Source organism: Orussus abietinus, unplaced genomic scaffold (assembly GCF_000612105.2).
Source record: "Orussus abietinus isolate OABI.00-Male unplaced genomic scaffold, Oabi_2.0 scaffold12, whole genome shotgun sequence".
In the NCBI taxonomy this organism is placed as follows: Eukaryota; Metazoa; Arthropoda; class Insecta; order Hymenoptera; family Orussidae; genus Orussus; species Orussus abietinus.
In genome coordinates this window covers 837,169-864,013 of record NW_019395990.1, presented here as the reverse complement: position 1 = coordinate 864,013, position 26,845 = coordinate 837,169, and the positions used below count along the sequence as shown (strand labels likewise).

Below are 26,845 nucleotides of genomic sequence, written 5' to 3'. Positions count from 1 at the left end.
CAAGGATGATCCGTCGATCGCTGATGGACGTCCATCGATCCTGGACACCGATTTTCCAGTCGTGATCCCAGGATCGACGAAGAGTGACAGACGTGCCCTGAACTTTCAGGCAAAATCTGGAGACACGATCCAATCATACACGGAGAAAAATAAGAGTCTTAAGGTGACATGAAGATATACATAAAGATATAAGTTTTAGATAATTAATCGAGGTAATTTCACCTTTATGGACATTTGTCTGTAATTTTTACGGATTTAAGTGACGAAGGCTTTATCGTAACGCCAAGCTAAACAATCAGCTGTCCTTATTAAAATCGGTGGATTTTACAGATTTTGTGTATAAGTTGAATAGATTGATTTTTTCCCCGGGTGATGGGGAAGTTCCTCGTAGAGTTTCTAAAATTTAAATTGCATAGAGGTTTACCAGCTCGAGAGGGCGATTTTAGGGATGGTCTCGGCGCCTCCGTTTCCACTCGGAAATCCCGAGGAGCGAGGTGTCCTCCGACCTTCCAGGCACACCTGTGAATAGGAGGAGAGCGCGGAAACAGGTGTCAGGAGGATTTGCGGCTTCGGTAAAACGGTGAGCCCTGGATATCCGCTTTCCCCTGGATAATCTAGATGACGCCCCCCGAGGGACAAGACAATTACCCCGATGGAGGGGCCAGGGTTCGAGTAAAGCAGGAAGACAAGGCAAAGAGCGGAGACACTTTCAGGTACCATTGTCTTTCCGTCGTCCCTTTCGACCGCTCCTTTCCCCGACCCCTTCGGCATTGTCATCGGGGGAACTCGGGGAAAAACCGAGCAATCCTCGGCTAATTTTCCGACCGAGGCATTATTTGTTTATAGACTAGTCGGAATAGTGGTAAGTAGTGGTCCGTAGGTGTCACCGTCATTAATAATTCCCCTAACCCTGGAGTTAAGTCCTTCTCTTTAAATGCCTCTCCTTAGAGACTTTTCGGACATTCCAGCCCATCCACCCCCTTCCGTTCCAGGTCGACGTAATTAAATTAACTCTACAGTGCCTCGATCGTTGAGACTTTGACGTACACCCTGTGACTATAAAAAGTCCCTACCTCGAGATGTACAGGTTTAGAAGAGTACCACCCCCCGCCTTAAAATAATTCCTTTTTTTCTCGATCGGGATTGAATTTTTTTTCCGATCATGAAATACTAAAGTAAAGTATGAGTGTAGAAAAAATTCTGTTAACGGTGACTCTTCCGAGGGAAATCGGTTTCGTTGAAGTCAATCAACCCGGGAGAGGTAAGGAAAGAAAATGGGGGAAACAGGGTAGAAACTCGAGGGCGTCTCTATCTTAGAGGTCGGCGCAGTAGGGTCGCGATCGCGGCGAGATCCTTGTCGGGATAGCGGCCGATCCCACGGGGCGCGGCTTGCGGAAACGCCGGGAGAGGCGTGTCGCGGTCATGCGCCGTCCCGGTCGCTCCGCCTCGAGGCGCGCGGGCCGTCTGCCGGCGACCGAATGCTACCACTACTCGGCTACCTCTCGCCCATGCGGGTCCCGTCGGCGGGACGGGGGGCTCCGATTGGCCCGCGCGGCGACCAATCTGCGCGCGCATAGAGGCGGCCCACGTGACGGTGGATAGTAGGGGCAGGGAGGGCGGGCCGGGCGGGGACCCGCCGAGTGGCCCCGCGGCGGGAGTCCCCGATCTCAGTCCCGCTGTGAACGCAGCAAGGCACGCAACGGATTTTCACGGTGCGCGCGAACCGACCGACTCGTGCGCCTCCAGTCAGCGCGGGGCGCAGTCCAGCGGGCACGCGCGCACCCTCGGGAGTCGCGGTCGCGCGGTCGCGCCGGCGGCGGCCCGCAGTCCCGCTGTGCACGCGGCGAGGAGCGCACCGCGGGCTACCGAGACGCGGCGCGTACTCGGCCAGGAGCGGAGAGCGACCGGGGGAAGCGGCTCGCGTCGCGTCGGGCCTCGCGATGCGAGAGGGCGGTCGGCGGCGAGTCCACCGGAAGGACCTCTAGCCGGAGACGACAGGGAGCAGCCACTAGGACTATCCGCAGGATGATGAACGCGTTCCTGGACACCGTTTCGCACCACCCGCACCACCTGGCGAACCTGGGGATCAAGCTGTCGCCGGGCGGCGAGGGTGCGGCAGGGGGCGCGGGGGTGGCCGACGGCGGCGGCCCCGGGGTCCAGCCCGTGGCGGGCGAGGCGCCGCAGCAGCACCACTTCCACCCCCAGGGCTACCCACCGCCCCACCACCCCCACATGGCGCCGCAGATGGGCCACCACATGGGACACCCCGGCTACGCGGCTCGCGACTTCCTTCTGAGGCGGGAGCACGAGTTCAACGCCGCCGCCAACCCCACCACCCCCGAGAGCGGCCTCGGACTCTTCACCCCGCTCCACCATGACGGAACCGCCGCCGGCATGCAGCAGTTCCCGCACCACCCTGGCCAGCACCCCCTCGCCGGGCACTACCCTGGTCCCCACTATCCCCAGGACGGGAGGCTACCTCCGCCGCATCATCACCAGTACCTCGCCGCCGCTCCTCACCTACCTGCCTCGATTCATCATCAGCAACACCCCGCGGTCTCGCACCCTGGACACCATCCCCATGGGGCGTTCCTTAGGTACATGAGGAGCGGCGCCACCCCTGGCGCCGGGCCTGGCCAGCGCCAGGAGATGTCCTGCATGTGGGTCGACCAGGACGCTCCGGGACCTGGGTCTGGCCGGAAACTGTGTGGGAAATTGTTTAACTCTCTTCACGATATCGTCACCCACCTGACCGTCGAACACGTGGGCGGCCCGGAGTGCACCACCCACGCGTGCTTCTGGCAAGGGTGCTCCAGGAATGGACGCGCCTTCAAGGCCAAGTACAAACTCGTCAACCACATCAGGGTGCACACCGGGGAGAAACCGTTCCCTTGCCCCTTCCCTGGGTGCGGCAAGGTCTTCGCCAGGTCGGAGAACCTCAAGATCCACAAGAGGACCCATACCGGTGAGTCTTCGAGGGGGGTGGCGTTTATCCGTTCGTACATGGAAAGTGAGTTCGGTTCCGGTCAAGCTGGGACCAAGAAGGTGGCACCTAGTGCCACCTTGCCACCTTACCGGAACACCTCCTGGGTGGGGTATGCGATCTGGTGACGGAAAGATGTTTGGAAACAACCCCATGGGTTCATATTTTTCATTCGGCGTCCATTTTAAAGGACGGAGAAATCTCAGATGTACACGTGTATTTATGCGCAATTAAATGGCACATCCCCTGAGAAAGGAATATCGAGCCAAAGAGGTATTCCTTTGAATAGCACCGAAGAAACGTTTTAATGATTAAGCAATTATTTACGTGTAATCGAGAGATCCGTAAATTGGCCCTATCGGTCTGAGATGATAAGCCTGTCCGGTCTGGTTCGGTTTTATTTAATATATTTTCGTATATATATTTTTTTCTTCCTCGGTGTATTTAATATGCGAGGCATCTTGCGTGGAAAGGATCCGATCCTGCCAAGCTTTTTTATAGGGTGGTTCCAATAGAGCATCCTGTCGCGTTCCTTCGGTTCAGGGAAAGGGGGAAGACCGGGAATTGTCTGTCGGAAGAGGGAGATATCGAACGCAGGAAATACTCGGATAGGACGTACCGTGGAGTACGTAAGTCACGTGGCTCACCTGTCGGGTGCACTTTTCTCGCGGGACATTTTTCAAGACGCGGGTATGTCGTATCTTCCTGCCTCGGCGGGGAATATCTCTAGAGGGGTTAATTTAAAAAATGGAACGGCTTCTCTGGTGACGAGTCGTCTCATGCCAAGGGTCAGGATCGAGATACAACGAGAGCGTCGAGGTTCTTTTTATCCGGGGTTACGTTTTTCACTCTCGGATTTTGACTTCTTCTGGGACGAGGGGGCAATTTTAGGGGAAAACCGGGAAGATGGGCGTCTAGAAGGTGCCGGGGCGGGTCCGTTGGGTATTTTTCGGGGTTTCTCGGCGTCGCGACGCCTAAAATAAGACGCCGGTATTATTCCGTCCACTCCGCCCCGGCGCCTCGGGTCGTTCGGGCATAATCAAGCGCCTCTTTACGACGACAAGAATTTCGGGACGCAATTAAGAAATTACCGGGCCGTATATCGTGGGACTTTATGCTCCTCGGGTGGACATTGTATTTACATATTCGGACGTGGCGCCTCTTCGTGGTCGACGGCCGACGGCTCGACCGACGTGGCCGATCGCTCATAGAGACTCTCGATTACTCCTTTTCTCTTCTTCTTTACCTTCCTCCTCCTCTTTTTATACATCTCCTCTCTCCTTCGAGCCCGGGGACTTTTGTGGCGAGGCATCCTGGATTTTAATGTCCCTAAGGACTGGCCGACAAAAAGAAATCCCTCTTTACGACCGATCGACGTCGATCGCTTCTCCTCGACGATCCAACGAGACCCTTCCCTCGATTTCTGCAAGGGGGGGAACCGATTTCCAAATTTCCCTTTTTTACGGTACGAGGCTTTACCCTAATTTAGTTAACACCGATGTCTAGGAAATATCCTCTACCCGGTTTTCCGCGCCACGGGACGAGATAACGCGTTTGCATGTCCCGGGCCTATCGGCGTATTTATACCCCGGCGGGCACGCGTGCTCGGTATATCACGCGTGATTAAATTTCCCTATCGGCCATCCTTACGACACCCTTGTACGCGTAACTATCCCGGGTACTCTTCCTCGGTCTCTCCTCCTACCCCCAGGAAGCGACGAGGAACGACGTGAAATCAATTTCCAGCGTTGATCATTTTCTTTTATTTAATTGTCTCTTATCATCCGTTATCGTCGCCTCCCTGTCATCTCCTGTCCACTGTCGCCCTGCTTGGGATTTTTATTTCCCACCTCACCCCTCAATTTTATCCACCGCCACAATGTTTTCACCCCATTTATTTTTTTTTTATTTCCATTCCTGGATTTTCTCCCCTTCCCCCCGTGTTAAAAAAAAAAAATACCGCGCCTATCGTGCGTCACGGTCGTCTGTCCTTGCGACTCCGGAAGGCGTGCACGCGTGCTCGGCACATCACGCGTGATTAAGCTTCCCCTCCCGGTTATCATCCCCTGTTCCACCCTCGCGACCTATCGCGCGACTCGGCCCTCCTTACCCCCGTCCCTCGTGGGTGTTCCCTTTAACCGGGGCGAGAAGCGACATTCATCCCCCGCGCCCTGACGCGTACCCCCGTGAAACGCACCCCTCGCGCACCGGGTTGCACGCGATCCTCCTACGGGGGCGCAGCCACCCCTTGCCGACGTTTTCCCGCCTCGTACATACGAATTATCGCTTTCGAAAGCACTCGGCCCCGCCAGTCGGACGATTGGCTCTTTGTCTCCGACATGGACCTGCGTCATAACAGAGACCTAGTGTTGATCAACATTTATTCGGGCAATATCATCTGGTGTAATTCGAATTTCGGGTATCTTGCGCCGAGTTGAATCGACGCATATTCAGTGCCGGTCATTTCCACGACTCACTTTAACAGGGTTTTTTTCATTACACAAGGATTTTCCAAATCTTTGTTTCATTGTCAGAGAAATCATTAGAGACGTTTATCGTTAGCGATGACTGTTGGAAACTGCCGTTCGTCCTATTTTTTTATTTTTTTTTTCCTTTGCTAGCTAGGCTAGGCTCATTCAGTGCCGGTCATTTCCACGACTCACTTTAACAGGGTTTTTTTCATTACACAAGGATTTTCCAAATCTTTGTTTCATTGTCAGAGAAATCATCAGAGACGTTTATCATTAGCGATGACTGTTGGAAACTGCCGTACGTCCTATTTTTTTATTTTTTTTTCCTTTGCTAGCTAGGCTTGCTAGGCTTTTGTAGTATTTACCCTTTTTGGAGCGAGGGAATCGTGAAGAAATTTTTGATAATGTCGGAGGGGTAGGTCGGGCTTCGAGGCCGGGACGCGCAGATGCGAGCGGAAGGAACGCGCGACCATTAGGGCGAATTGATATGCATGATAAAGCGACCGAGCGTCCCTATTTCTATTTTTTTTTTCCTCTCTTCTTTCCCGGGGTCCTTCGGGAGCCGGGCACGCGCTGTCTCGATTGGCTCCCTCCACAATGGGATTAGCCCCGCGTGTCTCTCATTGGTCGGGATTCTAGGGGGTTAGCGCCTGGAATAGGGGATGATACGGGATGAGTCCCGAGGGCTGGCGGACTAAGCCCAGGGGCGAGGGACCGGGACCGGGAAATGCAAATGGCCACTTTACCGACCGTGCCGGTTCCGCCTCTCGATTTTTTTTCTTCCCTCCGGTATCCCTCAGGAGCTCCGCTTTGTCCCCGCTCTTTGACCACCTTGAGGAAATTCTCGACACCTCTCCCGTGGATGAGAAATCCCCGATCAAGGAGGAGAATATCAAAATTGACCTGGGGAAACGATCGGTGGAATTAATTCCGAAATGAAGCTGAACGCGAACGGCACGTTTCTCTTCGTGACTTGTCCGTAGATTTTTCTTTCCTTCTTATTATATTTTTTTTTTCGCCATTTTTTACGGCCAGGAAATCCGATTTATGGAACCCGCCACTCGTGGACGTTTAATGGTGGGAACCTGGATTGCAAAACAATGGGACCATCGCGGTCTGTATACCCCTAGGTAATATTTTCGTGTGAAAGGAAAAAAGGGGAGAAAAATGTGGGGAGGATGGAAAAGTGGGGAAAATCGAGGCCGCGGGTGTATTTCCTATTTTCGGAATGATTTCCCATCTTTCATCGAGTGCTCGTTTCCTCGTTTTTATACGAGGAAATCATTTCGCCCATCGAAGGGATCCCACCCTGTCGTCGCGCTCGCCAATGAGGGCATTTATCTTCCCGGTCTCTCTTTTTCTTCTTCGTTCCTTCGTCTTTTTTTTATCCGCATCCAAGGGGGTTGGCCTCGCTTTATGGCGGCACACGGGGGGATGCAGCTTACGAGTTACGGGTACATGGACGTGGAAGCCGAGGAGGACGCTTATAGGTGACACTGGGTCGATAAGGGACGAGTCCTTTTCGCGCCTGCACCTTGAAAACCACCCCAAAAGTGCGTCCTCCCTATATTTGTACACGCACTCTTACGAGGTATAGACGACCTCTCGAGGAAATTATTTTCCCTCCACCCCTCGAATTTATTTCTTCCCCCCCATTTGCCGGGAAAAAGAGGGGAAAAATGGCGCCTCCTCCACTTGGCCGCGACATCGGCGCCATTTTGTTTAAAGCGACACGGCAGAAAGTGACGAGGAAAGGCAAGGAAAACTGATATTTCAAATGTCAATTAGTAGACACACCTGGAGCGTCCTTCCGGTAACGCAATGATACTTTCGATATTTTATGTCCGTGGTCTGGCGTTTGCCTTTTTATTTTTTCCGTTCTCTTTTCATTTCAAGGAAGGTCGAACCTTCAGGGCCTCCACTCGTATTTTACCCGAAATCGATTCGGACTGAAAGATTTGTCATAAACCCACGTGGCTCCAGGCAATATGTCGGCCGGCCTAATAAAGGGAGTGAAATCTTAACCACGTTCGAACCCTCCAGCGGGTCCCGAGGGACACCCGGGAGTCCTGGGTCACGCCTCCGATCTGCCAATATCTTCCCAGTGGTCAATTAAAGTCAAATAACCCCGGGGTCGATTGACCCGTCGTTAAACCCTTGACCGATTGTTTAATCACCCTCTCTGTCGACCTAAATCATCGGCTCGGTGAAAAATTGACTGGATAAAAAATTTTCACTCCACTTTTGGTCCAACGAAAAATCCCCTCCACCTCTCGGAGGAAAATCCCGATTCGGTGAATTTTAATTTTCTGTACATTAGTGTCTTTTTTTATTTTAACGAGATGACGTAGGTGAATGTCAGGCTGAAGACGGAAGAGGGAAATCGTGGGGTCTATTTTAGGGAGAGTTTGGAGGGACCACGAAATTAGACCAGATTGAGATATCTTAACCGCGACTTCTGGAGGCACGTATGATCTCGGTGGGATTTCATTTAGGGGCAAAGTCACAATTTTCCCCGGAAAACTTCCTCCCGGAAGTTGGATGTTGATACAGTTAATGGCGAGCAGAGACGTCGGATGCGGTCAGTTATACGATCGCGAGTCGAGGGCTCGTTGTTCGCCACCCTATCTTGGAAATACGGGGCTGCAATAATAGAGGGCTTCTGTAAAAATAGTGCAAGATTTATGCGCCCGATTGCTTCCGCGTTCGGCCTTGATTGGCTCTCACCCCTTTCCCAGCTGAGGAAACCGAAGCCTCAAGAGTTGGACAAATAATTCGAGAAAAGGGGTTGAATAAATTCTAAGGGTTCTTTAACTCAAGAAAATATGGATTTTAATCCTCGAGATCATAGAGAAATCGCTTGAGATCACCGAAATAATTATCGCAATTAATTTTAGACCGAACGTCACTTGATACCAAATCGCATCCTTGTCCGTGATACGCAGGACTTTTGTTGTCGCAAATAATTCGAGAAAAGGGGTTGAATAAATTCTAAGGGTTCTTTAACTCAAGAAAATATGGATTTTAATCCTCGAGATCATAGAGAAATCGCTTGAGATCACCGAAATAATTATCGCAATTAATTTTAGACCGAACGTCACTTGATACCAAATCGCATCCTTGTCCGTGATACGCAGGACTTTTGTTGTCGCAAATAATTCGAGAAAAGGGGTTGAATAAATTCTAAGGGTTCTTTAACTCAAGAAAATATGGATTTTAATCCTCGAGATCATAGAGAAATCGCTGGAGATTACCCAAATAATTATCGCAATTAATTTTAGGCCGAACGTCACTTGGTACCAAATCGCATCCTTGTCCGTGATACGCAGGACTTTTTTGTCGGAAGGCGTGTTTCCCTGGGTCGATCGACATTTTTCTCTTCTTCTCGGGAAGGATCAATAAAATCGAAATTAATCATTGGATTTAGGGGAGGACGATGGAACTCGCCACAAGGACTCGGAAATCCCAGGACATATCCCGATCTCTCCAGGTCCGCGGATCGTAACACTCCCTTGCGGAAGACTTAGTGGATAATTGCGCGGAACAATTAGAAAGTCCCGGCGATTTGCATACGCAATGAGGTTGCACGCACGGAGGAACACATTGCACGGGATTTATCGTTAATTCCCTCGAGTCCTGACACAGGGAAAGCGAGAGTATCACTCGCGAAGGCGGAGGAGGGAGAGGAATTAAAGTCAGGACTCTGGGGGTTGATTTTTCAGGTCCTTCGGGAAATCCCCCGTAAAGCCACTATGGAATTATGTAGAAACAGTGGGGACTCGGGAATTCCCGGGAACGGATTTTGCGACTGCACTTTTGCACATCCGTCGCGTCCACGGGACGAGGCTTACTCCATTTTGCATGGAAATTGAGGGAGAAAAAATAAAAAAAAAATATATACATACGTGTGGGGGAGAAATTTTTTAAAAGGAATATAAATTTAGCGCCGTGGAATTATATGCGTTATTTCTGAATGTCAAGATATCTCATGTAGGTTTCCTCCAAGGAAGGTCCAAATGAGACGCCCCGAGTTCCTTGGGTATTTCTTTATTAAATTGTATATCATATTCCTAATATATTTACCCGGGCATTCCCGGGGACTGTAAATGTAGTTTTCATCCCCCGGCCACCCTGGCCCTCGTGAACTGAATTCCGAAAACGCGTCCTGGGGTGGTTCGGCGAAAAGGAACAGGGTAACCAAAGACGGGGTAAATAATGGCGGGATTCGGTGGCGCGAGTTGCACCCTCCGGGTATAGGTGAGGTCGAAACGACAGGCACAATGAGGATCATCTAGAAAATATCGAGTGTCGAGTAACGTTATACTCCTCGTCGGCGGTTTTTTCTTCTTTTTTTTTTTTTTTTCTCAAGTGCACCCGAGGTCCCGAAAGTCCGAAAAGTGTCCCGAACGGGGTCCTCGAGGCGGGCCCAGGCCTTCCTCTAGTAACCTCTAAGTACCCGAAGAGGAACGAGAAAACTCCCACAGGGAGCAAGGTGCAAACGAAACACCACCCGAGAAGCCTATCCACCACCTCGAAAAATCGAAACGCCCACTTGGGGGAAAGATGAAAGAAAATAAAGGAAAAGGTGAAATCGTCGAGGTTTCCCCCGGAAACCGCGAGCCCCCCGATAAAAAGGGAGAGGAATACCTACCGATATTCCGGGAGACAGAAAAAGGAGACATCAAGGCGTTTCCATTTTTTTTCCTTTTAACTTCCATTTTTCATGGGACATTTTATTTACGAATATTTCCCCGTTTATATTAATACCTGTCGACAGGGTCTCAGGTGGGGTGCCTGGTTGGTCTTGATTATTTAAATGTTGGACTAAGTGTTTATCGAAAATTTCTTTATATGGAAAAAGGGAGGGGGTAGGTGGAAAGGGGTGGAGGGCCGCGAAAACGTTCCCACAGTTCTCTCTATCAGGCGGGACGCGGGCGGTTGTCCCCGCGGCCGGTGGGATGAGAAAAAGGGAACGAACAAACGGATAAATAAATAAAAAAGGAGGAGCACGAGGAGAGGGCAGAGGAAACAAAACGGAATTGCGGCCAGCGGTGGATGATTTAGGGGGCGAGGGTCGCGGGTCGCGGGTCGAGCCCGGGCTCTGGAATGCTGGGCCCCCCTGCCCCCCGTACGCCTCCCCTCCCACGGGAACCGGGAACCAGGGAACCGGGATGAGTCCCGGGAACCGGATAAAATGATAAGGAACCGGGATTGCGGGTGGAATATTTACATATGGGTCGTTTGGCCACTGCGAAGCTCCGAAGTGGTGCTCCTCTTTCGCATTTTTTGGCTTTCTGTCATTTCTAGGGGTTATTTTTTTCTTTCTCAGGGAGGAATTTCTGGAATTTTGGACATACTGGAATTTCAGAAATATTTCTTTCGAACGTTTTCTACAGGGATGGGAGGGTTGCTTGGTGGTAGAAATTATTATCAGAGCCCGGACTTCGCAATAAGGAGTTACGCTCCTCTTTGTCCGGAATTTTTTATCCTACTCCACGGCAGGATGCACCGAATTAAATTGCCTCCTGGGAATCAAAGGAAAAGGATACCGTGGTAATACCGTGTACGAGGCTGAAAATCGTCGACTCCGTTCTTCACCGTGTATTAACTTCATTCATTTGTTTTCTATGGGCGTTCATTTGATTTATACCTTGGAGCGAATGAGTCACGTGCTCAGTCTCCATTTTGCATTTTCATTGGAATCGTTATCGGTCTCCTTGCATCGATGAAAATCCCTTAGACGGGAATAAAATCGGCGAATCGCGGTTGCTCGATTTACGAGGGAGAGCCGTCGTTAAACGAGCCCTCGCGTCGACTCGTTTACCGCGATTAACGCGGATTAGTTTGTTTATGCAAATTTACGGGCATTATCGGTTATCGGTTCTAGGCACGTACTCGCGGCCGGTTTAAAGAGCCGGAGGAAAAATAATAAAAAAGCAACCCGCGAGGGCAGAACCGGACGCAAGCAATGACCGGCAATCGTAGATTACGATAGGGATTTACGATTTACGGCGAAAAGGGAGGACTTGCTCGTCGCCGATAGCCACGGTGACAATTTTGATAAGAAGGCCCCGTTTCCGCGGGACCGGCTCGGGATTTTTCCCCTTCCTTGGTAGAAGGAACCTCCCGAAGAAAATTCGACAATAGGAGCAACCGGATCCGTGGAAAACCTCCAAAAAGACATCTGAATATAACCAAAAAAATAGTAACCGGGAATTATAATAAATCTACCCTGAGCGAAAGAGAACTCAATGAACCGAAGAAATATCCTGCTAATTAAAGGAATAGATGAACTCGAGTAAGATGTCATGATACTGAAATTAAAAAAAAAATGCTACGTCCAATTTATTCGTATTTCCTGGGGGTCGTTCATTGAATGAAGAATTTCTTCGGTCGTTTTTCAAAGAAATATTTATCTGGTTCGATGAAATCATTTTCTTTTTTTTTTGTTTTTTTTTTTTTCTTTCGAGGTAGAACATGCGACGGAGAAGGGTGAGCTCGGATTGTCTCAAACGGATTAAATGTAGAAAAATTCAGGAAAATTTGAGATTTTCGAGAAATGCATTCGACGTCGCTTTGATATCGGGTATCGCAGTGGTATAGAGGAAATCTCTGGAAAATGGCGATCGGAAGAGGACCGCTGATAAGGTCGAGGCATAATATTGCGGCGAAACGCCGAGCGGACACGCCAACGGCGTATCAGCGACTCTTAACGAGGAGAAAAACGCTAAAAGAGGCGACGATGCACGCGACGAGGAATCGAGAAACGACCAGGCGAGCTTTCGCTCCGCGATATATTTCACGAAAGGGAATCTCCTCTCTCTCTCTCTCGTCCTCTAATGGTTTCGGTGCGTCGAGCTGGTACGAGCGTTACCACCGGGCCAAGTGAATTATGCTTCGTCCGAGATGTCAAATTGCTCGCTATATCGTGAAATATACAACTGCGAGGTCCTGTGGGAAACGCTGGTCCTTCCCTTCGTTTCGAAGACCCCTTGATAAATGCCCTACGCTTTGATAAGCGGTCGGCGGTGATGAAGGATACCCAAAGAGAGCGATGCAAAGTGAGGATTTAATTGCGATAGAATTACAGGTAGGAAAAAATTCGGAATATTTTCCTCGCTTATCAGAGACGGATAGATAAGGGCTCGAGTGATCTCCGGCTTGTTGATAAGCGGTCTAACTCTGGATAAGGAGTCGTTGATACCTCGACGCGGGGAGGGAAAGCTCATCTAGGGGTTGAAGTTAGTATCCTGGAATTGAATTATCGGTCACAGGTGAAGTATGAAGTTTCTTCCTCGTCTCAGGGACGCTGATAAGGGAAATTCCAGGGGGAATTATTCCTGGGGGGATGGTTACTCTTATTAACGAGTAAAATGAAGGCGTCGATGACGAGGGCCAATCGGGCCGAGGGCCGAGGGGCGCCCTTAGGACGGGATCTAATTTAGCAATCTTCCCGCCACGCCCTGTGTCTAGTCATTAGATGACCCCCGGTCGATCATTAATAAGCCGAAAACTGACCACACACGGGATATCCGCGATAGGAGGGCAGGGGGGCCCACAAGGCCCGCTAGGGTTAAAAGACCTACGAGACTCGTAAGACCCACGAGGGACATTCCGAGATGGTCCAGGATCCCAGGATGGTCCTGGAGGCTCGAAGACGCGGCATGACCGGCAAACTTTGGGCCCATCCGATATCTCGAGGGACCGGAGGTGGTGCCGGGCCCCGAGAGAACGTGTCGATTCATCGGCCGTCGATAAATACCGATCGATCGCGCTCACCGCGGTCTATTAATGACTAAACGGCTAACCAAATTAACCGTGACTAAAGTGCGGTTAACGGCTCCGATTGGAATTGCTCGCAAGGGGCCTTGCGGCCTCCTCCACCTTGCCGATGCATCCCCGAATGCACCGAAGGACCGAAATGTCCTTCGGGAAAGATCACAGAGAATTTTGTCGCGCGATCCGACACCATGTGCTCGCAATTAAAAACCACCCTGGGATCGAAAACGTTGCTCGACGCCATTTTGGGTTATTTCCTTCTCCGCCGCGGTGTCATTGTGTCCGCCAACAAACGCGACCAAGTACGTGTCAACGAATCCAAGGACCTACTCGAAGGACCTATCCGTTCCGGCTACTTTCCTCCAGCCATGAAGGAGCTGCTTTAATCCAGGCTTTGCCCCTCTTCGGGGTCCTCGGCAGCGTCGGGGCCGTTTCCATCTCCGGGGAAAGCTGGAGGGAAAAGAGCCTCGGCCCGACAATGGCCGCCTAACAAGCAGTCCTTTTCTCTGTCTCTTCTCCCTGGCCTCTTCTCCCCCGGTCCAGTTTTCGGGGATTTCTGTCGTTTAACGCGAAATACCTCAAAGCTCTAAGTCAAAGCTCTTCCTGGAGACCTTCACCCCCCGACAAACGTTCCCTTCAACAACCCCCCAACAATGAGAAATCCTGGATCTCGCTAACAAGGATCCTAGTCCTCTCGCCGCATCGGAATTACCGCCATTGATCCTGCCCTACAATTTGAAAAATCCCAGAATTCTCGCCAGGATGACGACTCGCCGCCATATTGGCCGAACGTCCTGACGAACTCGAGGAAAATCCTGCCTCGATGTCCTGGCCGGGAATTTAATCGCTCACGGTCAAGGACCTCTCTTTCTCTGTTAAGGGACCAGGATAAAATGTCCCGCCCGCAATTCCTGTTCCTTTTCAATCATACTTTTTTTATAATTCTTCCGGAGGAACGTCCCGACCTGGTGGCTGGGCATCCTTCGAAGGTCCTTGGGCGTTTCTGCGGATTTATTCTGGAAGACTCGCGTCCGGCCGCAGGATCCTGCCTTTTGAAAGGTCCTGGTAGCTTTTCTCGGCGACCTGGCCGAAGACACCTCGGCTGGATGCCCGGGAAGAAGGGAGGTCCGGCTTTTTCGGGGATTTCTTCGGGATTTCTCGCTCCTCGGTCAATGGCGACCCTCGGCCGCTTCCTCGAGGACCCTCGAAGCTTCCTCCCGGAACGAAACGGCCACGCTCCTCCATTATGGGACGCGAGACCCATTCAATGGTATTTACGTTTGCGATTCGTCGAGTGCTCTTCCGCCGGTTGGCACCTCGAGAGGGCGCGGCCCGTTTTCCGAAATCGTTCTCCACTTTGGCCGCCATTGTCGGCGCGCCGAAGGACGAGCACAATGGACCCAGCCTCCGAAGGATTTGCGTCCTCGGGATGATAGCAACGCCCGGGCGGGACAGGGCACTGAAGAAATGCTAAAATGGTATCGAATTTTCTTTTTTTCCGCCGGTAGAAAATCTCCCGATTTTTTTTTCCCAATTTTTTTATTCAGGTTCCAATTAACACGTTGACTACCACGTCACCCATGTTCGGGTGACATGGCAGTCAAATAAAATGCGCGTGGCAGTCAACGTGTTAATAGGGGTAGTTGGGGACTTTCTAGGTACTGGGAGAGGTTTTTTCGAAATCCAGGGACCAATTTCTCGGCCAGGCAGTCCCAGGCTCGGTGAGTCCTTCCCACTCCTTTCCCGTGGGATATTCAATTACGGTCAGATCGGCGCAAAGATAGGCCGCTCTGTGACAACTGTATACAGGCGGGTCAGTGTCCAAAAAAATGCCACCTTCCCCGAATAAATGTCGCGTGTTTTGCATACGGGGATCTGGTCAGGGCCGTACCGGGTCGTCTGCTCTCGTCCTCCGCCTCGTATGACCGGCCCTCCCTGTACAAGAATCTAAGTCTGAAATTCTGAAATTCTGAAAAAATGTAAAAACCTCGAGATCTCAATTAATTCCCCCCATAGACGCACCCTCGATACACAGAACTCACAACTTCCTCCTTTCATCTTCCACCGCGGAACTAGGGAATTTTTCTCTTCCGCTTTATTCCGCGAAGTCGGCCATTTTTCCTATTCTTTTTTTTCCCCGAGGCTTCCTTTCCGTTTCCCGGCTCGATTTCTCGCATCCGATCCTCGAGATCGGGGGACCGAGGAATGTCCAGGGAGCGGTTTATCCGCGAATGCGTCCCTGGTAACTTTAGATGGGCCAGCGGCATACCGCGCTCGTGGCGCCCCTATCTTTTATGCCGGCAGTTTCAGAAAATCTCCGCGCTTGATCTCGGATGCTCGTTGGGATGCACGCACACGTGGGAAGGCGCCTCCACACAGGGGGAGGCGTTTGCCACACATGGAAAGGCATTTCCACACATGGGAAGGCATTTCCACACATGGGAAGGCATTTCCACACATGGGAAGGCATTTCCACACATGGGAAGGTACCTCCACACATATAAAAGAACCTCCACGCGACACCTGCGCCGTACCAGTGGACACACCCGCGACTCGCACGCGTGTAACGGATGCTGGCCATGATACGCACATGGACATGTTCCAGGGTGTACTTGTATAATGTGTCCTGTGCACGCATCTCACGGAAGGGTGTGCGTTTTACTGGGGTGGACGTATCAGTATACGTGTGCGCGGATCGTACGAGCTACCCGCGAGTTACCTCCACAGGTGAGTGGGACTCCTGCGGGTGGGTGACGGTACCCACACGCGGAATGGCCGCAACGGTAGCATCCGACTCGGATAACCGGCGGATATACGACTCTAAACTGCCCCTACGTGGACACCGGGCTACCGGATTTTTCTCGGGAATCAAGATCAGGGCAGACTTTTCGCCGCACCCTTCGCCTCCTCTCGAGACCGCTCGCGTGACCCTTTGGATTCCTCAGGGTTCCTGGACTCGAGAAGCGCTCGTTCGGGCGAAGAGATCCGGGAACCTGGAAACGTCTAGGGGAATTTAAAATCAAGATTTCGGAATTTAACCGGAGAAAATAAAGGGGGGAACTAGGGGATTTTCTATATCTTGCTATTAAAGGAATTTCCGGGGGAATTTTGAAAGTGAGGTTAGGGAGTGAATTTCCAGGGCTCGCCGATGGGAACTCCTGGGACCAGGAGATTTGACGAAAAATCTTGAAATATCTTGGAAAATGGGGAAAAATCGGATGTCACTTTTTGGAGAGGATCTTCAGACTTGGGGAGAGGAAATGGATGGGAACGTTCCCATCTCTGGCAGGACTGTACTCGCTCGGTTTCCCATTGGGCGCCTCTCGGTCCAGGAGGGTCCCGGGATGCTTTCCGGCGAGGTGGGTATATCATCGAAGGCTCGGGGCAGGGCCGGGGACGATCGCATTGGTGCAAGCGGACAAACACTCGAATTACCTCACGAGAGGAGAAACATCTGCCGATGGCGCTCTCCCTTTCAGAGCCAACATGGCGGAATGATCGGCGCATCGAGCGGTAGTTACGCTTGCCCACGGATTTGCGGTTCTTTTTCATCTTTCCCCCTCCGAGTCTGACTCCTCTCTCGTTCCCGGATGAGACGGTCCCCAGGTGAAATTATGGCGCGCCATAATTTAATATTAACAACCCAAAAGCAACATTTCACCCGTCGATATCGTATCCAGGAACCCGTCCCATTTTCGAGCCTTCTTCAGGGTGGAGACGCAGGAATCCCGGAAAAAGGAGGGAAAAGAGGTATCGCCGGATTCCAGGAGTCCTGCAAACCACTCCTGCGGGACCTTTTGCCAGGACCCCCCGATCCCACTAGAGGAGTATTAGGGTGGGATTTTGCCGTTGGGTAAACAAACAATACAAGCCACCCCTTAACTGCCTCTCTTCACCCGATAGGGTAGAGATCACAGGATCCTCCCTTTTCCAGAGATTTTCCTTCGTTTCCCCCCGGACAGGAGACGTATCGTAGATTACCGATCGATCCAATCGACTCGATCCAGAGATCGACTTCTCAGATCCCGAGGGGAAGTCACGTGGGCTTGATCAATTCGAGAGGTTCTTCCTTTTACACGAATTCTTCCTTTTTCTTTCTTTCTTGCTCCTTTTTTTTTTTTTTCTTCTTTCCTTCGAGTTCGTTCACTCTCGGATCTCCAGCCTCTCCCGCAGGGTCCGAGGTATCTCCCAGGACTCCGAGGACCTTTTTTCTTCCATCGATCCTCGATGGATGCGAGGCAAACGGGGACTGGAAAGAAAAGGCACGAGTCATCGGGCACAAGGAGAGAGAGAGCCCCCGATCGCGCCAAACCTCCCATACGATACAAATAGTTCGATCTATCTAAATCTAATATCTAAGGTCCTTAATCCGGAGCCGTGCCACGACTCCGGTAATCCGAGGCCGATCTCCCCGACTCGGAGGTTATCCCAGGACCGATCTCGCCGAAGGCGAGACACGCGAAAGTGTCAATCGGGGCGATCCCGAAGATCGCGAGGATCCGAGGAAGAGAGGAAGGGATAAGGACGCCGGGAAATCAGGGAAAGGATCCAAATGCGAGGATGCACGCTCTTGAACTAAGGATATTCAGAGAATTTAAGTCGGCGACCAGACCCGAGAGTACCTCTTCAGGGTGTAAATAAACGTCACCGGGTAAAAATTCTGCAAGTGGATCAGGAAATCGGCGTCGAGAAGGCTGGTTAACCCCTAAAAATTAAATTCCCCATAAAATCTCGATCGACATCCTTCGATGGACCTGGGCCCTAATTGAACTTGAAATTGATGGTTTCGCACAGGACTTTGAAATGTTGACCAATGTCGCGAGTTCGCAACAATGGAAAATTCTTCAGGCTAATCTATGGGTGTGCGAAAAAAAAAATAATCCGTGTGATGGAGTCATACGGAGCATCACTCCACTTGGAGTCGAACGAGAAACAAATAGCCATGGTTCACGGTGTTTGATGGGGAGATGCCTTTTCTACCTCTTGGAGGCAACCGGAGTATTAATATCGCACGTTTGATCGCACTCGGGATGGTCCTGCCCTAATGGCGAAGGAATAACAAGAAAATCATCCACTCGAGGAGGCTCGAAGGACCTCGGGTCTGCCACGAGGGAGGGACGGCCAGAGGGGTTGCTATTTCGGCCCAGGTTCGCAACAATGTCTGGTGGCCCGACTGGTTGTCCCACGTGGTAACAATGGACGCGAAAAATCATCCATTATATCCTCGAGGCCCGAGGCCGGCCCGTACCCGGGACAATGGCGGACGGCCATATATCACCCGGGAGCTTTTCCAAAAACTGTTGAATGAGCCCGAGAGAGAGAGAGAGGAGGAGGCCACGAGAGGAGACGTTCTCCGGGTCGGCATCTTCCTCTCCGGAGACCTGGAGGATCGTTTCGGGCCCTAAACCGATTTTCCGAAGACCTTTGCCAGGACCAGTTGCGCCCCGGCGTCTCTTCCGCGTAAGAGGACCCAGGTCCTCGCTTCTTCGTGGAATGACGCCCTGGAATGTCTTTTGGCATTTTTTTCTGCCTGAAAAAAAAGTGTGCTTTTCCTGCGAAATACCAGTTTCCTGCTGGACATACCCTGACAATTTTTCGAGACGTCGGGAGTCGGTCCAGGAACCGTCGAGGCACTTTTCGAGGTTAGGATAGAAAGGACTCTCCGCTCGGTATTCCAGAAATGACCTCCTGGAATAGGATTTATCAAGGAATTAAGTCGTTTCTTGTACGTGAGCGTTTTGAAATTCTTTTCACCTTTCGAGAGTGCTCTTTTAGGAGTCGCGAGGAGGTCCTCCCGGTTTCCTCCGTCGCTCGATTGCGATCGGCATTTTTTTCTTATCCAGCCATTTGTGCATTATCTTCTATTTGGAGGCTGCCGATTCACGTTGGGCACGCACACCGCGAGTGCATGTCCGCGTCCATGCCCATGTCCATGTCCATGTTCATGCCCACACCCGCACCTAAATATCCGTCCCCACCCCCGGGTTCGTAAATATGCATCCCCACCCCCGCGCTAAACATCCATCCCCACACCCACACCCGAATATCCATCCGCACGCGCGGTCCACCTCGCACACGATCTCTCCCATCTCTCCTATACCTTATCCTCCGAGCTCGGGGCCAAAACGATTATAATAACTATTTTATCCCGCGCGGATCTGACCCATTGTGCTCCCCATTCTGAAAGTCATAACACCGGGTATACTGCCGGCCCAGTGCATAACACCACACAGTCGAGATGCACCGTGGCGACTGCAGGGACCCGACTCTAGCACGGGCACACACACCACAGGGACGATATAAACGGTATAAACCATGGACACCACACACAAGGGACCCCTCACGACCTGGACCACGCGGATCCAGCATCCCACTCCGCGTCGACGCGCTCGACACACGGTTGTCCCGTCCGTGTGCCGCACACACGGACACGGGGGGCACACCGTGGGCAATATTTCACGGCATATTGTTGCCATCTGCACACGCAACCCCATGCGACAGAATAGAACGCGGAGACGCTTTTATTTATCCGCTATTTATTTGCCGACTCGCGCTACCGGGCGAAAGAGGCCTGCCGGGGACAGATCTGAAAAGTTATTAATTGTCTCGTTAGAGCCGGAAGATCGATGCTCTTTCCTTCTCTCCAGCCTCCCTCCTCTTTCCTCGGTCCTTTTGCCGCCATTTGCCTCTCTCATCGACCGCCCTGGAGGAGGAAAACCAGGCCGGGAAATCGAGATCTCCTCTTCGAGGCGGCTCCACCTTGAGAGACTGTCTCCGAGGCCTCATAAATATTTATATCCTCCCCCCCCTATTTTTTACGACCCCCTTGATTTGAATATAATCTCTGTCGGGACGATATGTCCGACAGGTACCGCCGTGTTATCGCACTTTTAGCACGTGGGATGAATAACTCCTCTCGTGGGGAGCGAGGGGTAACACGTGGAGGTGTGATAACACCCGCGACCGGTGATAAGGATGAGTAGGCGGGTCTGCCTTGACCTGGCCTGATTTTTCCGTATTAATTCCTTGGTTTTTATTCGGGGTCGCGAGGAGTGATTTTTTTGTTCAAATACATGCATTTTTTGTTTTTATATTTATTTTTAATGTCGTTTTTTAATTTTTTTTATGGATATGCTGAATTTGGAGTGCTGGGAGAGTTTTATCTCGGCGAGGGCAGGCTTTTGAGGAATTTAGAGATTCCCAAGTTTCCCTCGGCCCTTTCGTAACAACTCGTCCACCCTCCGGAGGGGCATAAAAAATCCGCCAAGTTCGCGCTTCCGTTTCGCGTCGCTCCTCGAGAGGAGTGCCAGGAGGGCGCCGGGGGAAACGGAGGCAGAGACGGGACGAGGGTGCCGGTGGTAAAATATATATTCCAGTCAACTTCCGGTGGAAATAAATAAAGTCACGCCACGGCCTCGCGCCCGGCCATTTTCTACGGGGACTTTATCTCCCCGCTCGGTTTTTCGCGAGCCGAGCCAAGGGAGCTCCGGGTCTCCTCAAAGAAGATACCAAATCTAGATCCAGATCATCTCTGGTCCACTGACAAAGAAACGCGCATCGCTCTTTCCCACATCTCCGAGAGGGAATATTCCAACTCTCGATCCCTCCCCGTTTTACCCGAAAGAAAGAGAAAATCGATCCTCCCAAACTGCCCCGAGAATGCGAAACTAGGCTTTGTCAATTTAATCGCAAGCCGGGGAATTTTTTTATTTTACATATGCAGGGTGCCGAATTGGCTGGTAATTCCCGTATTTGTATTCCCTTCTTGACGTCGCTCCGTTCTACGTATCAGCCGGGATATGTGCGTCGACTCGATCCGACTTTAATTAGACTCCTTCGATTTCTTTTCCAGGCGAAAAGCCGTTCAAGTGCGAGTACTCCGGCTGCGAGAGGCGGTTCGCCAACAGCAGCGATCGCAAAAAGCACAGCCACGTCCACACGTCCGACAAGCCTTACAATTGCCGCGTCTCCGGATGCGACAAGTCCTACACCCATCCGAGCTCGCTGCGCAAACACATGAAGGTAACGACCACCTCTCTTCGTGGACTTCTACCAGATTCCGAAAGCAGCTCTGAAAGAAGGAAAAAGGAAAAATAACGGTCGAGAGCCAGAGAAATATTTCATCGAACGGTACCAAAGGAATACTTTCCTCGATTAAAGGAATAATTCATTCAAATGAAATACACCCTCAATTTACGCGGTTTTCATTTCCAGTATTTTCTTTTTTTTTTTTTTTCTTAATTTTTTTTCTTTCGTACCAATTGACTTTACGCGACGGGATTATTGTTCGCGTAAATTGAGGGACGGGGGCATTTGTTCGGTACTATTGAAAGAAATGTTTCATGGACGAGAGGAATTCCTTATTTATGGGAGTCTTGTCACGGCACCGTATCCAGATTCCCTGCTACCGAGTGGTTCTTCCTTCTCCAGCCAATCGGGGAGGAGAGTAGATTTTTCGGCTCCCTCCCAGGATCCGGGAGTTCCCCGAAGATGGGCTCTCTCCGAAACGCGGGTCCTGTCCGACGTTGATCCTGGCGGTCGTCTCTTTTCCCGGACGTCAAAGTGGCACGGAGAGTCCGTCTCCGGGTCGCGGGACGCGAAAAAAAAAAAAAAAAAGAAGAGGAAGAAGAAGAAAAGGAGGGCCCGGTCTGGGAAGAGGGTTTACGCGCGACCGAGCACGGAATCTTAATAGGAAATTACCTGTGCGTCTCGGCGCGTACAGCAGGAGCAAAACCCCTGCCTCCCGGAGATACGTATGGCCGATAGGATTGTCGGGCAGGTCCCGGTTATCCCGCCTATCCCGCCTATCCCGCCTATCCCGGTCGCGGTAGCGCCTTTGCTGCTTCGCGGAAGCCAGTCGCCGGTGATTTCGCCCGCTGACTTATGAACTGGACCGACCGCTGGAAAAAGATCCACCACTGCGGGTTATTTACGCGTCTTGGCCAGGCGCCTCCACCCGGGAGGGAGGACGCCCTCGTCCTTGGAAACGAGGTCCCCGACGCACCGGTTTCGAGGACCCCTCGGCCTCGATTTCGAGAAATAGCGAAGCCTATATCGAAAGGAAGAATTCCGAGCCGGGTCGAGGACTAGAGATTAAATAATCGCGGGCGATATATCCCAGGACCACCTGTAAAATTGGACGGTAAAGCCGAGGCCAACGACGGCGATAAATTCAACCTGCCGCAAAGTCGCGACTGCTCGTCAACGGGGGACAAATTATAGCAGCCCTTAAACTTGCCGGTGACGCTACACCTCGAGGAAACATGTCCTTTTTCCGTGTAAACCCAGCAGGGCGCGAGTAGGTCTCGATGTCTAACACGTGGAATTCCCTTATACCTTGTCCCTGGGTTCCTTGGCGAAATCTATTGGCTCCGGGGGAACGTTAGAAACGTAGAAATGCAAGAGACGCGGCAGCGTCTCGAGCAAGTACACGAGAGAGTCGCGCCGCGACTGGCGCCGAGTCTCTATACTACATGCATGGCCGTGTCACCGTTCCTTTTTTCGTCACTGCCCTCCGACAGCCATTCTCTGACCATATCTTTGATTACCATTGTTGCAGGTGCACGGGATGACGTTGGGCGAGGGTAAGCTGGGGGGCGGGTACGAGAGCGAGGGAGAGGAGAGCAGCAGCAGCGGGGGAAGTCTCTCGGTGACGGGACACAACGAGTCTCCCCAGCCGGCTTCGGCGGTTGTCTCTTCCAGCGGAGCCTCCACCAATCAGGGGACGAGTCACCCTCCCAGCAGAGGGCCGGAGCTCACCGAGTGGTACGTGTGCCAACCCCCTGCCGTGGGGTCCCAGCACAGCCCGTTGCCTGGTCCACCACCACCCCATCACCTGGGCCACCACTTCAACCCCCTCATGCACCATCAGGCTACGGCGTATTAACCATGGCTCGCGACTGAGAGGTGGCCGGAAGTGTTGGACTCGGTCCTGAGGAGCGACCACGAGTGATCGGGACCAAGGGATGGTCCTGGTAGGTGCACGGGGGTAGGTCGGATGTTGCGCCGGGGGAGGGAATGGCAGAATCGAGGGAATCATCGGCATCGACACCTGGAGAGGCATCTTCATCGGCATTGCATGGAACGATGTGGGCACCAGAAGAAAGTCATCATCGGCGCTGGAAAGAAATTCATCATCAGCAGGTTATAGAAAGTTATCATCAGCGGTATTAGGCAGTAGCAACCCTAGGTTGACGGTGATGGTGACGGTGTTGCGGTGGGTCAGGAATTTCAAGACCTGGACAGCAAGAAACGGGACACCCAGGAGTCCCAAAACTGGAGCCGATGACCACACCAGTGTCCAGCGGGATGTAATGGTGCGAAGTCGAATCACCTGGAACCCTTGCCAATGATCCCGTCGGGACGTCTCTCCCAGGACTTCTCCCTCCTCCTGGATGCTAATGACCACTCGGCCTCGACTAATTATCCCTGAGCTTGGAACACGGGAATTAGAGTCGCTCCTGTAGGACAAATAATTAGATGTCGGGGGACGTGATCAGATCTGGAGATAAGCTCGTCGATTCGTCCCGACCCGATCGTTTATCCGTGGGGCGAAGGAATCCCGGCGATGCGAGGCATTCCAGGAATTCCGGGGGACCTCGTCCTCGACCTTATGGGGCCCCAAGGGGGACGAGAAATCTGGAGGGTCGCAATCCGAAAACCGAGCGCCGGACCACGAGGAGAACGACGGATAGCAGGAACGGATGTACAAGTTCAGCCACGTTTGTGCCTCAAAACGCCGAAGGGAGGTGACGTTCGATATTCCGCAACGCGGAAATCTATGCGTCCACTCGCGGAATATTGTTCCTCCGCGTTTCTTTGCGAGCGCGCGGTGCGTCGAGCTACTCGATGCGTCCACCCGCGCCCGATTCCTGGAAACGTCGTCGACGGGGGAAAACGCTCCTCGAAGACGTCCTCGTGGACGAGAGATTCCTAACGACGTCTTCCAGGTGCGTCACGACCCCTCGAGGACATCCTCGAAGAGAGTGCCAGGATAACGTCCTGCGAGGAGTCCCCATAATTTCAGTTCTTTCTCCCATCGGCTGGCGGCAAGATTCCTGGAATGAAAGACTTTCTTTCGTTTTTCTTTCTTCCGTATGAAACTGACCCGAATCGGAGGATCATTTCTCCATGACTCTCGAGGACGTTCTCCCGGGATCTTGACAGGATGTGACGTCGCCAGAGGCGAGCGAAGCGTGAGACCATATTGGTCCGACTCGAGCCTTTCTGTCAGCCCGTTATCGAGCGGAAAAGAAATTCCGCAGGATTTTCGCCGACCGCGGGACTGTAAATAGGAGTCGCGGATACGATTATCGCGACCCGGGGAATGCATGAGAAATTCATATTTGCGCGGGAGAGAAAGCCTAAGATAAGTGTTCAGTGTAAGATATGTACCGCGATCTTATTGTGTGATATCCTGTACATATGGAGAGTGAGCTAGGAGGTGAAATATCGTAACTGCGAGTGCATGAGTGCGTGATACCGAATACATGAGAGAATGCGAGGGTGAGAAAGAGTCCTTGGTATAAGTAACATTATTGTATTAATTATTATTTCTGTTGTGTACATTGCTTAGGTCGCAGAGACGAAGGAACGAACGGAGGCCCTCCGCACGGTGTACCATATACTATAACGATTGTTTTTTTGCAGAGATACGGAAAAAATATATTGACGATGCGAAGTGAAGACTAGTCATGATTACGCCGAAACGTCCCTCGAAGGACCTCGCGAGTCCTTTCTCGCGGATATTTTCATCGAGCCCCTTTAAACGAAGGACCCTCGGCCCCCGGGGGTAAAGGGACGAAGGATGCGGGGAATATTTTATTTTCCTCGCGGAATTTATGAACGAGCGAGATAATAAACTGCTACAAGAAAGGCCCGTGCTTTCGGGACGGCGAATCGCGTCCCTCAGAAAAACGTCCGCAGGACTCTCGATTCCGTTCCGCAGATTACGTCTCGTCGATAAATAATAAATACCGCGTTTAAGCGCCCCCCTCGAGTCCCAGGACTCGTTCCAGGATCCCTCTTTCGATTTCGTACAGGGCCGAGCAAAAGTCTCGGGAGTGGAATCCCAAGGGTGCCTTACCTCCCGCGGTAAATAAATAAATAAATAAATAAACGAAACGATAGATCAATATATTCGATACGTCAATCGGCGTATTTCGAGCTATCGAACCCGCAAGGGGACTGGATTTTTCCTTCCGCTCTTACACAAAGGACCTTCGACAATCAAGATTTAAACGCGTGGCAGGATCTGCCTAAATAAAATCCTAGAGACGCGACCCATCCCCGTGGCAATAATTCCTTATCGCAGGTAGATCTAATAGATGTGTAGGGGTGTAGAAAAAGAAACACAATGCGATCAAAGGACAACGGCAAAAAATCGTTACCCAAAGTTGAGCCGCGAGCCTGGGCATATATTCCCATTAAAAAGCAGCGGGTCAAACCTCGCCGCCATTACTATAATTTCTCGATATGCTCGGGTAGTGTGTCAGTATTTCGGGGGGGAGGGAGGGAGCAAAAAGACGGCATATTAGACGTTTAGGTGGACTACTCCTGGGGATCGGCGCCAAGACGCTTCGGAGCCGTGGGAGACGGGCCAGAAGGAGATCCTATCTCGAGGGCATCCGCCGGGACAGTAACGGTTTATTGCTCGATTTATCCAGATGTATTCGTCAGATTATTTTCGGGGAGGCTGCGCTCCCTCCCTCCCTTTCCCTCCCCCGCATTCCGGATCATTTTATTCCTGCGGACGCGCGAACTGGAATCCTTCTCGTGGGTGGACGAAAGGGGTGCGCGACCGGGATGACACGCCCTTGACGAGGAGATCACTGGAGATAGCCGTGGACCAAGGTGTTTTAGATTTTCCTGATTGCCCCGTGATCGATGACTTTTGACTCCTCCTTTTACCTCGCCGTCTCCGACGCCGATCACGGGGATGCTTCGTGAACGATCGATCTGGACCAGGCCGAGATCCTTGATCTTGTTTGCGTTTCTTGAAAAAGGGGGAAAAGAAAGAATATATATATCGTTGATACCGAGACTAGGTGAGGAAACGTCGCGGCGAGAATGTCGAGCGGTCTCTGGATCAGCTGATCGGCTGACGTCAGAGGACCTGCACCGAGAAGGAAATGTCATCGGAGCGAAGAAATATTTTGTTAATTCCATGATTTTCACCAAAATTGTCCTAATTCCGGGGAAAATGTTGCCGTCTATTTATTCCAATTTATCGGAAGTAATTATTTTCTGAGTCGACGAAATGTTCCTTTGATGGTATTCAAAGGGATGTTTTTGTCGTTCGTTGACAGTTCTTCTCGGTATAGGGAAAATGGAAAATGGACCGATTAAGGGTGGTTAAGCGGGTTTTCGATCATTACAGAGAGTTAAGGTTTCTCTCGTATTTAGCTGAGGTTCCATATCGAGATATCAGAAGGTCAGTTTTTTTTGCACGTCGGTCACGAACTCCGAGTTCTCACCTCTACACCCGATGATCCCAATGTTTATCCAATTATCCCCTGGGATCTTTCTTCGACTTTTAATCGAGTCCTGGCTCCAGGTCCGGATTTCGGGCATACGTGCTCCGTGGGCATTTTTTTTAAACTCGCCGCTCGGG

At 51.6% G+C, this 26,845-nt stretch overlaps 1 protein-coding gene across 1 annotated transcript; it reads left to right on the top strand.

Moving 5' to 3' along the window:
- Positions 1-1,796: 1,796 nt before the first annotated feature.
- LOC105698886 (zinc finger protein ZIC 4) lies at positions 1,797-24,906 on the top strand. Its single transcript, XM_012423507.1, has 3 exons — positions 1,797-2,965; positions 21,086-21,255; positions 22,793-24,906. Exons 1-3 carry the CDS (start codon positions 2,026-2,028, stop codon positions 23,117-23,119), a joined length of 1,437 nt encoding a protein of 478 aa, XP_012278930.1. The 5' UTR covers positions 1,797-2,025; the 3' UTR covers positions 23,120-24,906.
- Positions 24,907-26,845: the final 1,939 nt, after the last annotated feature.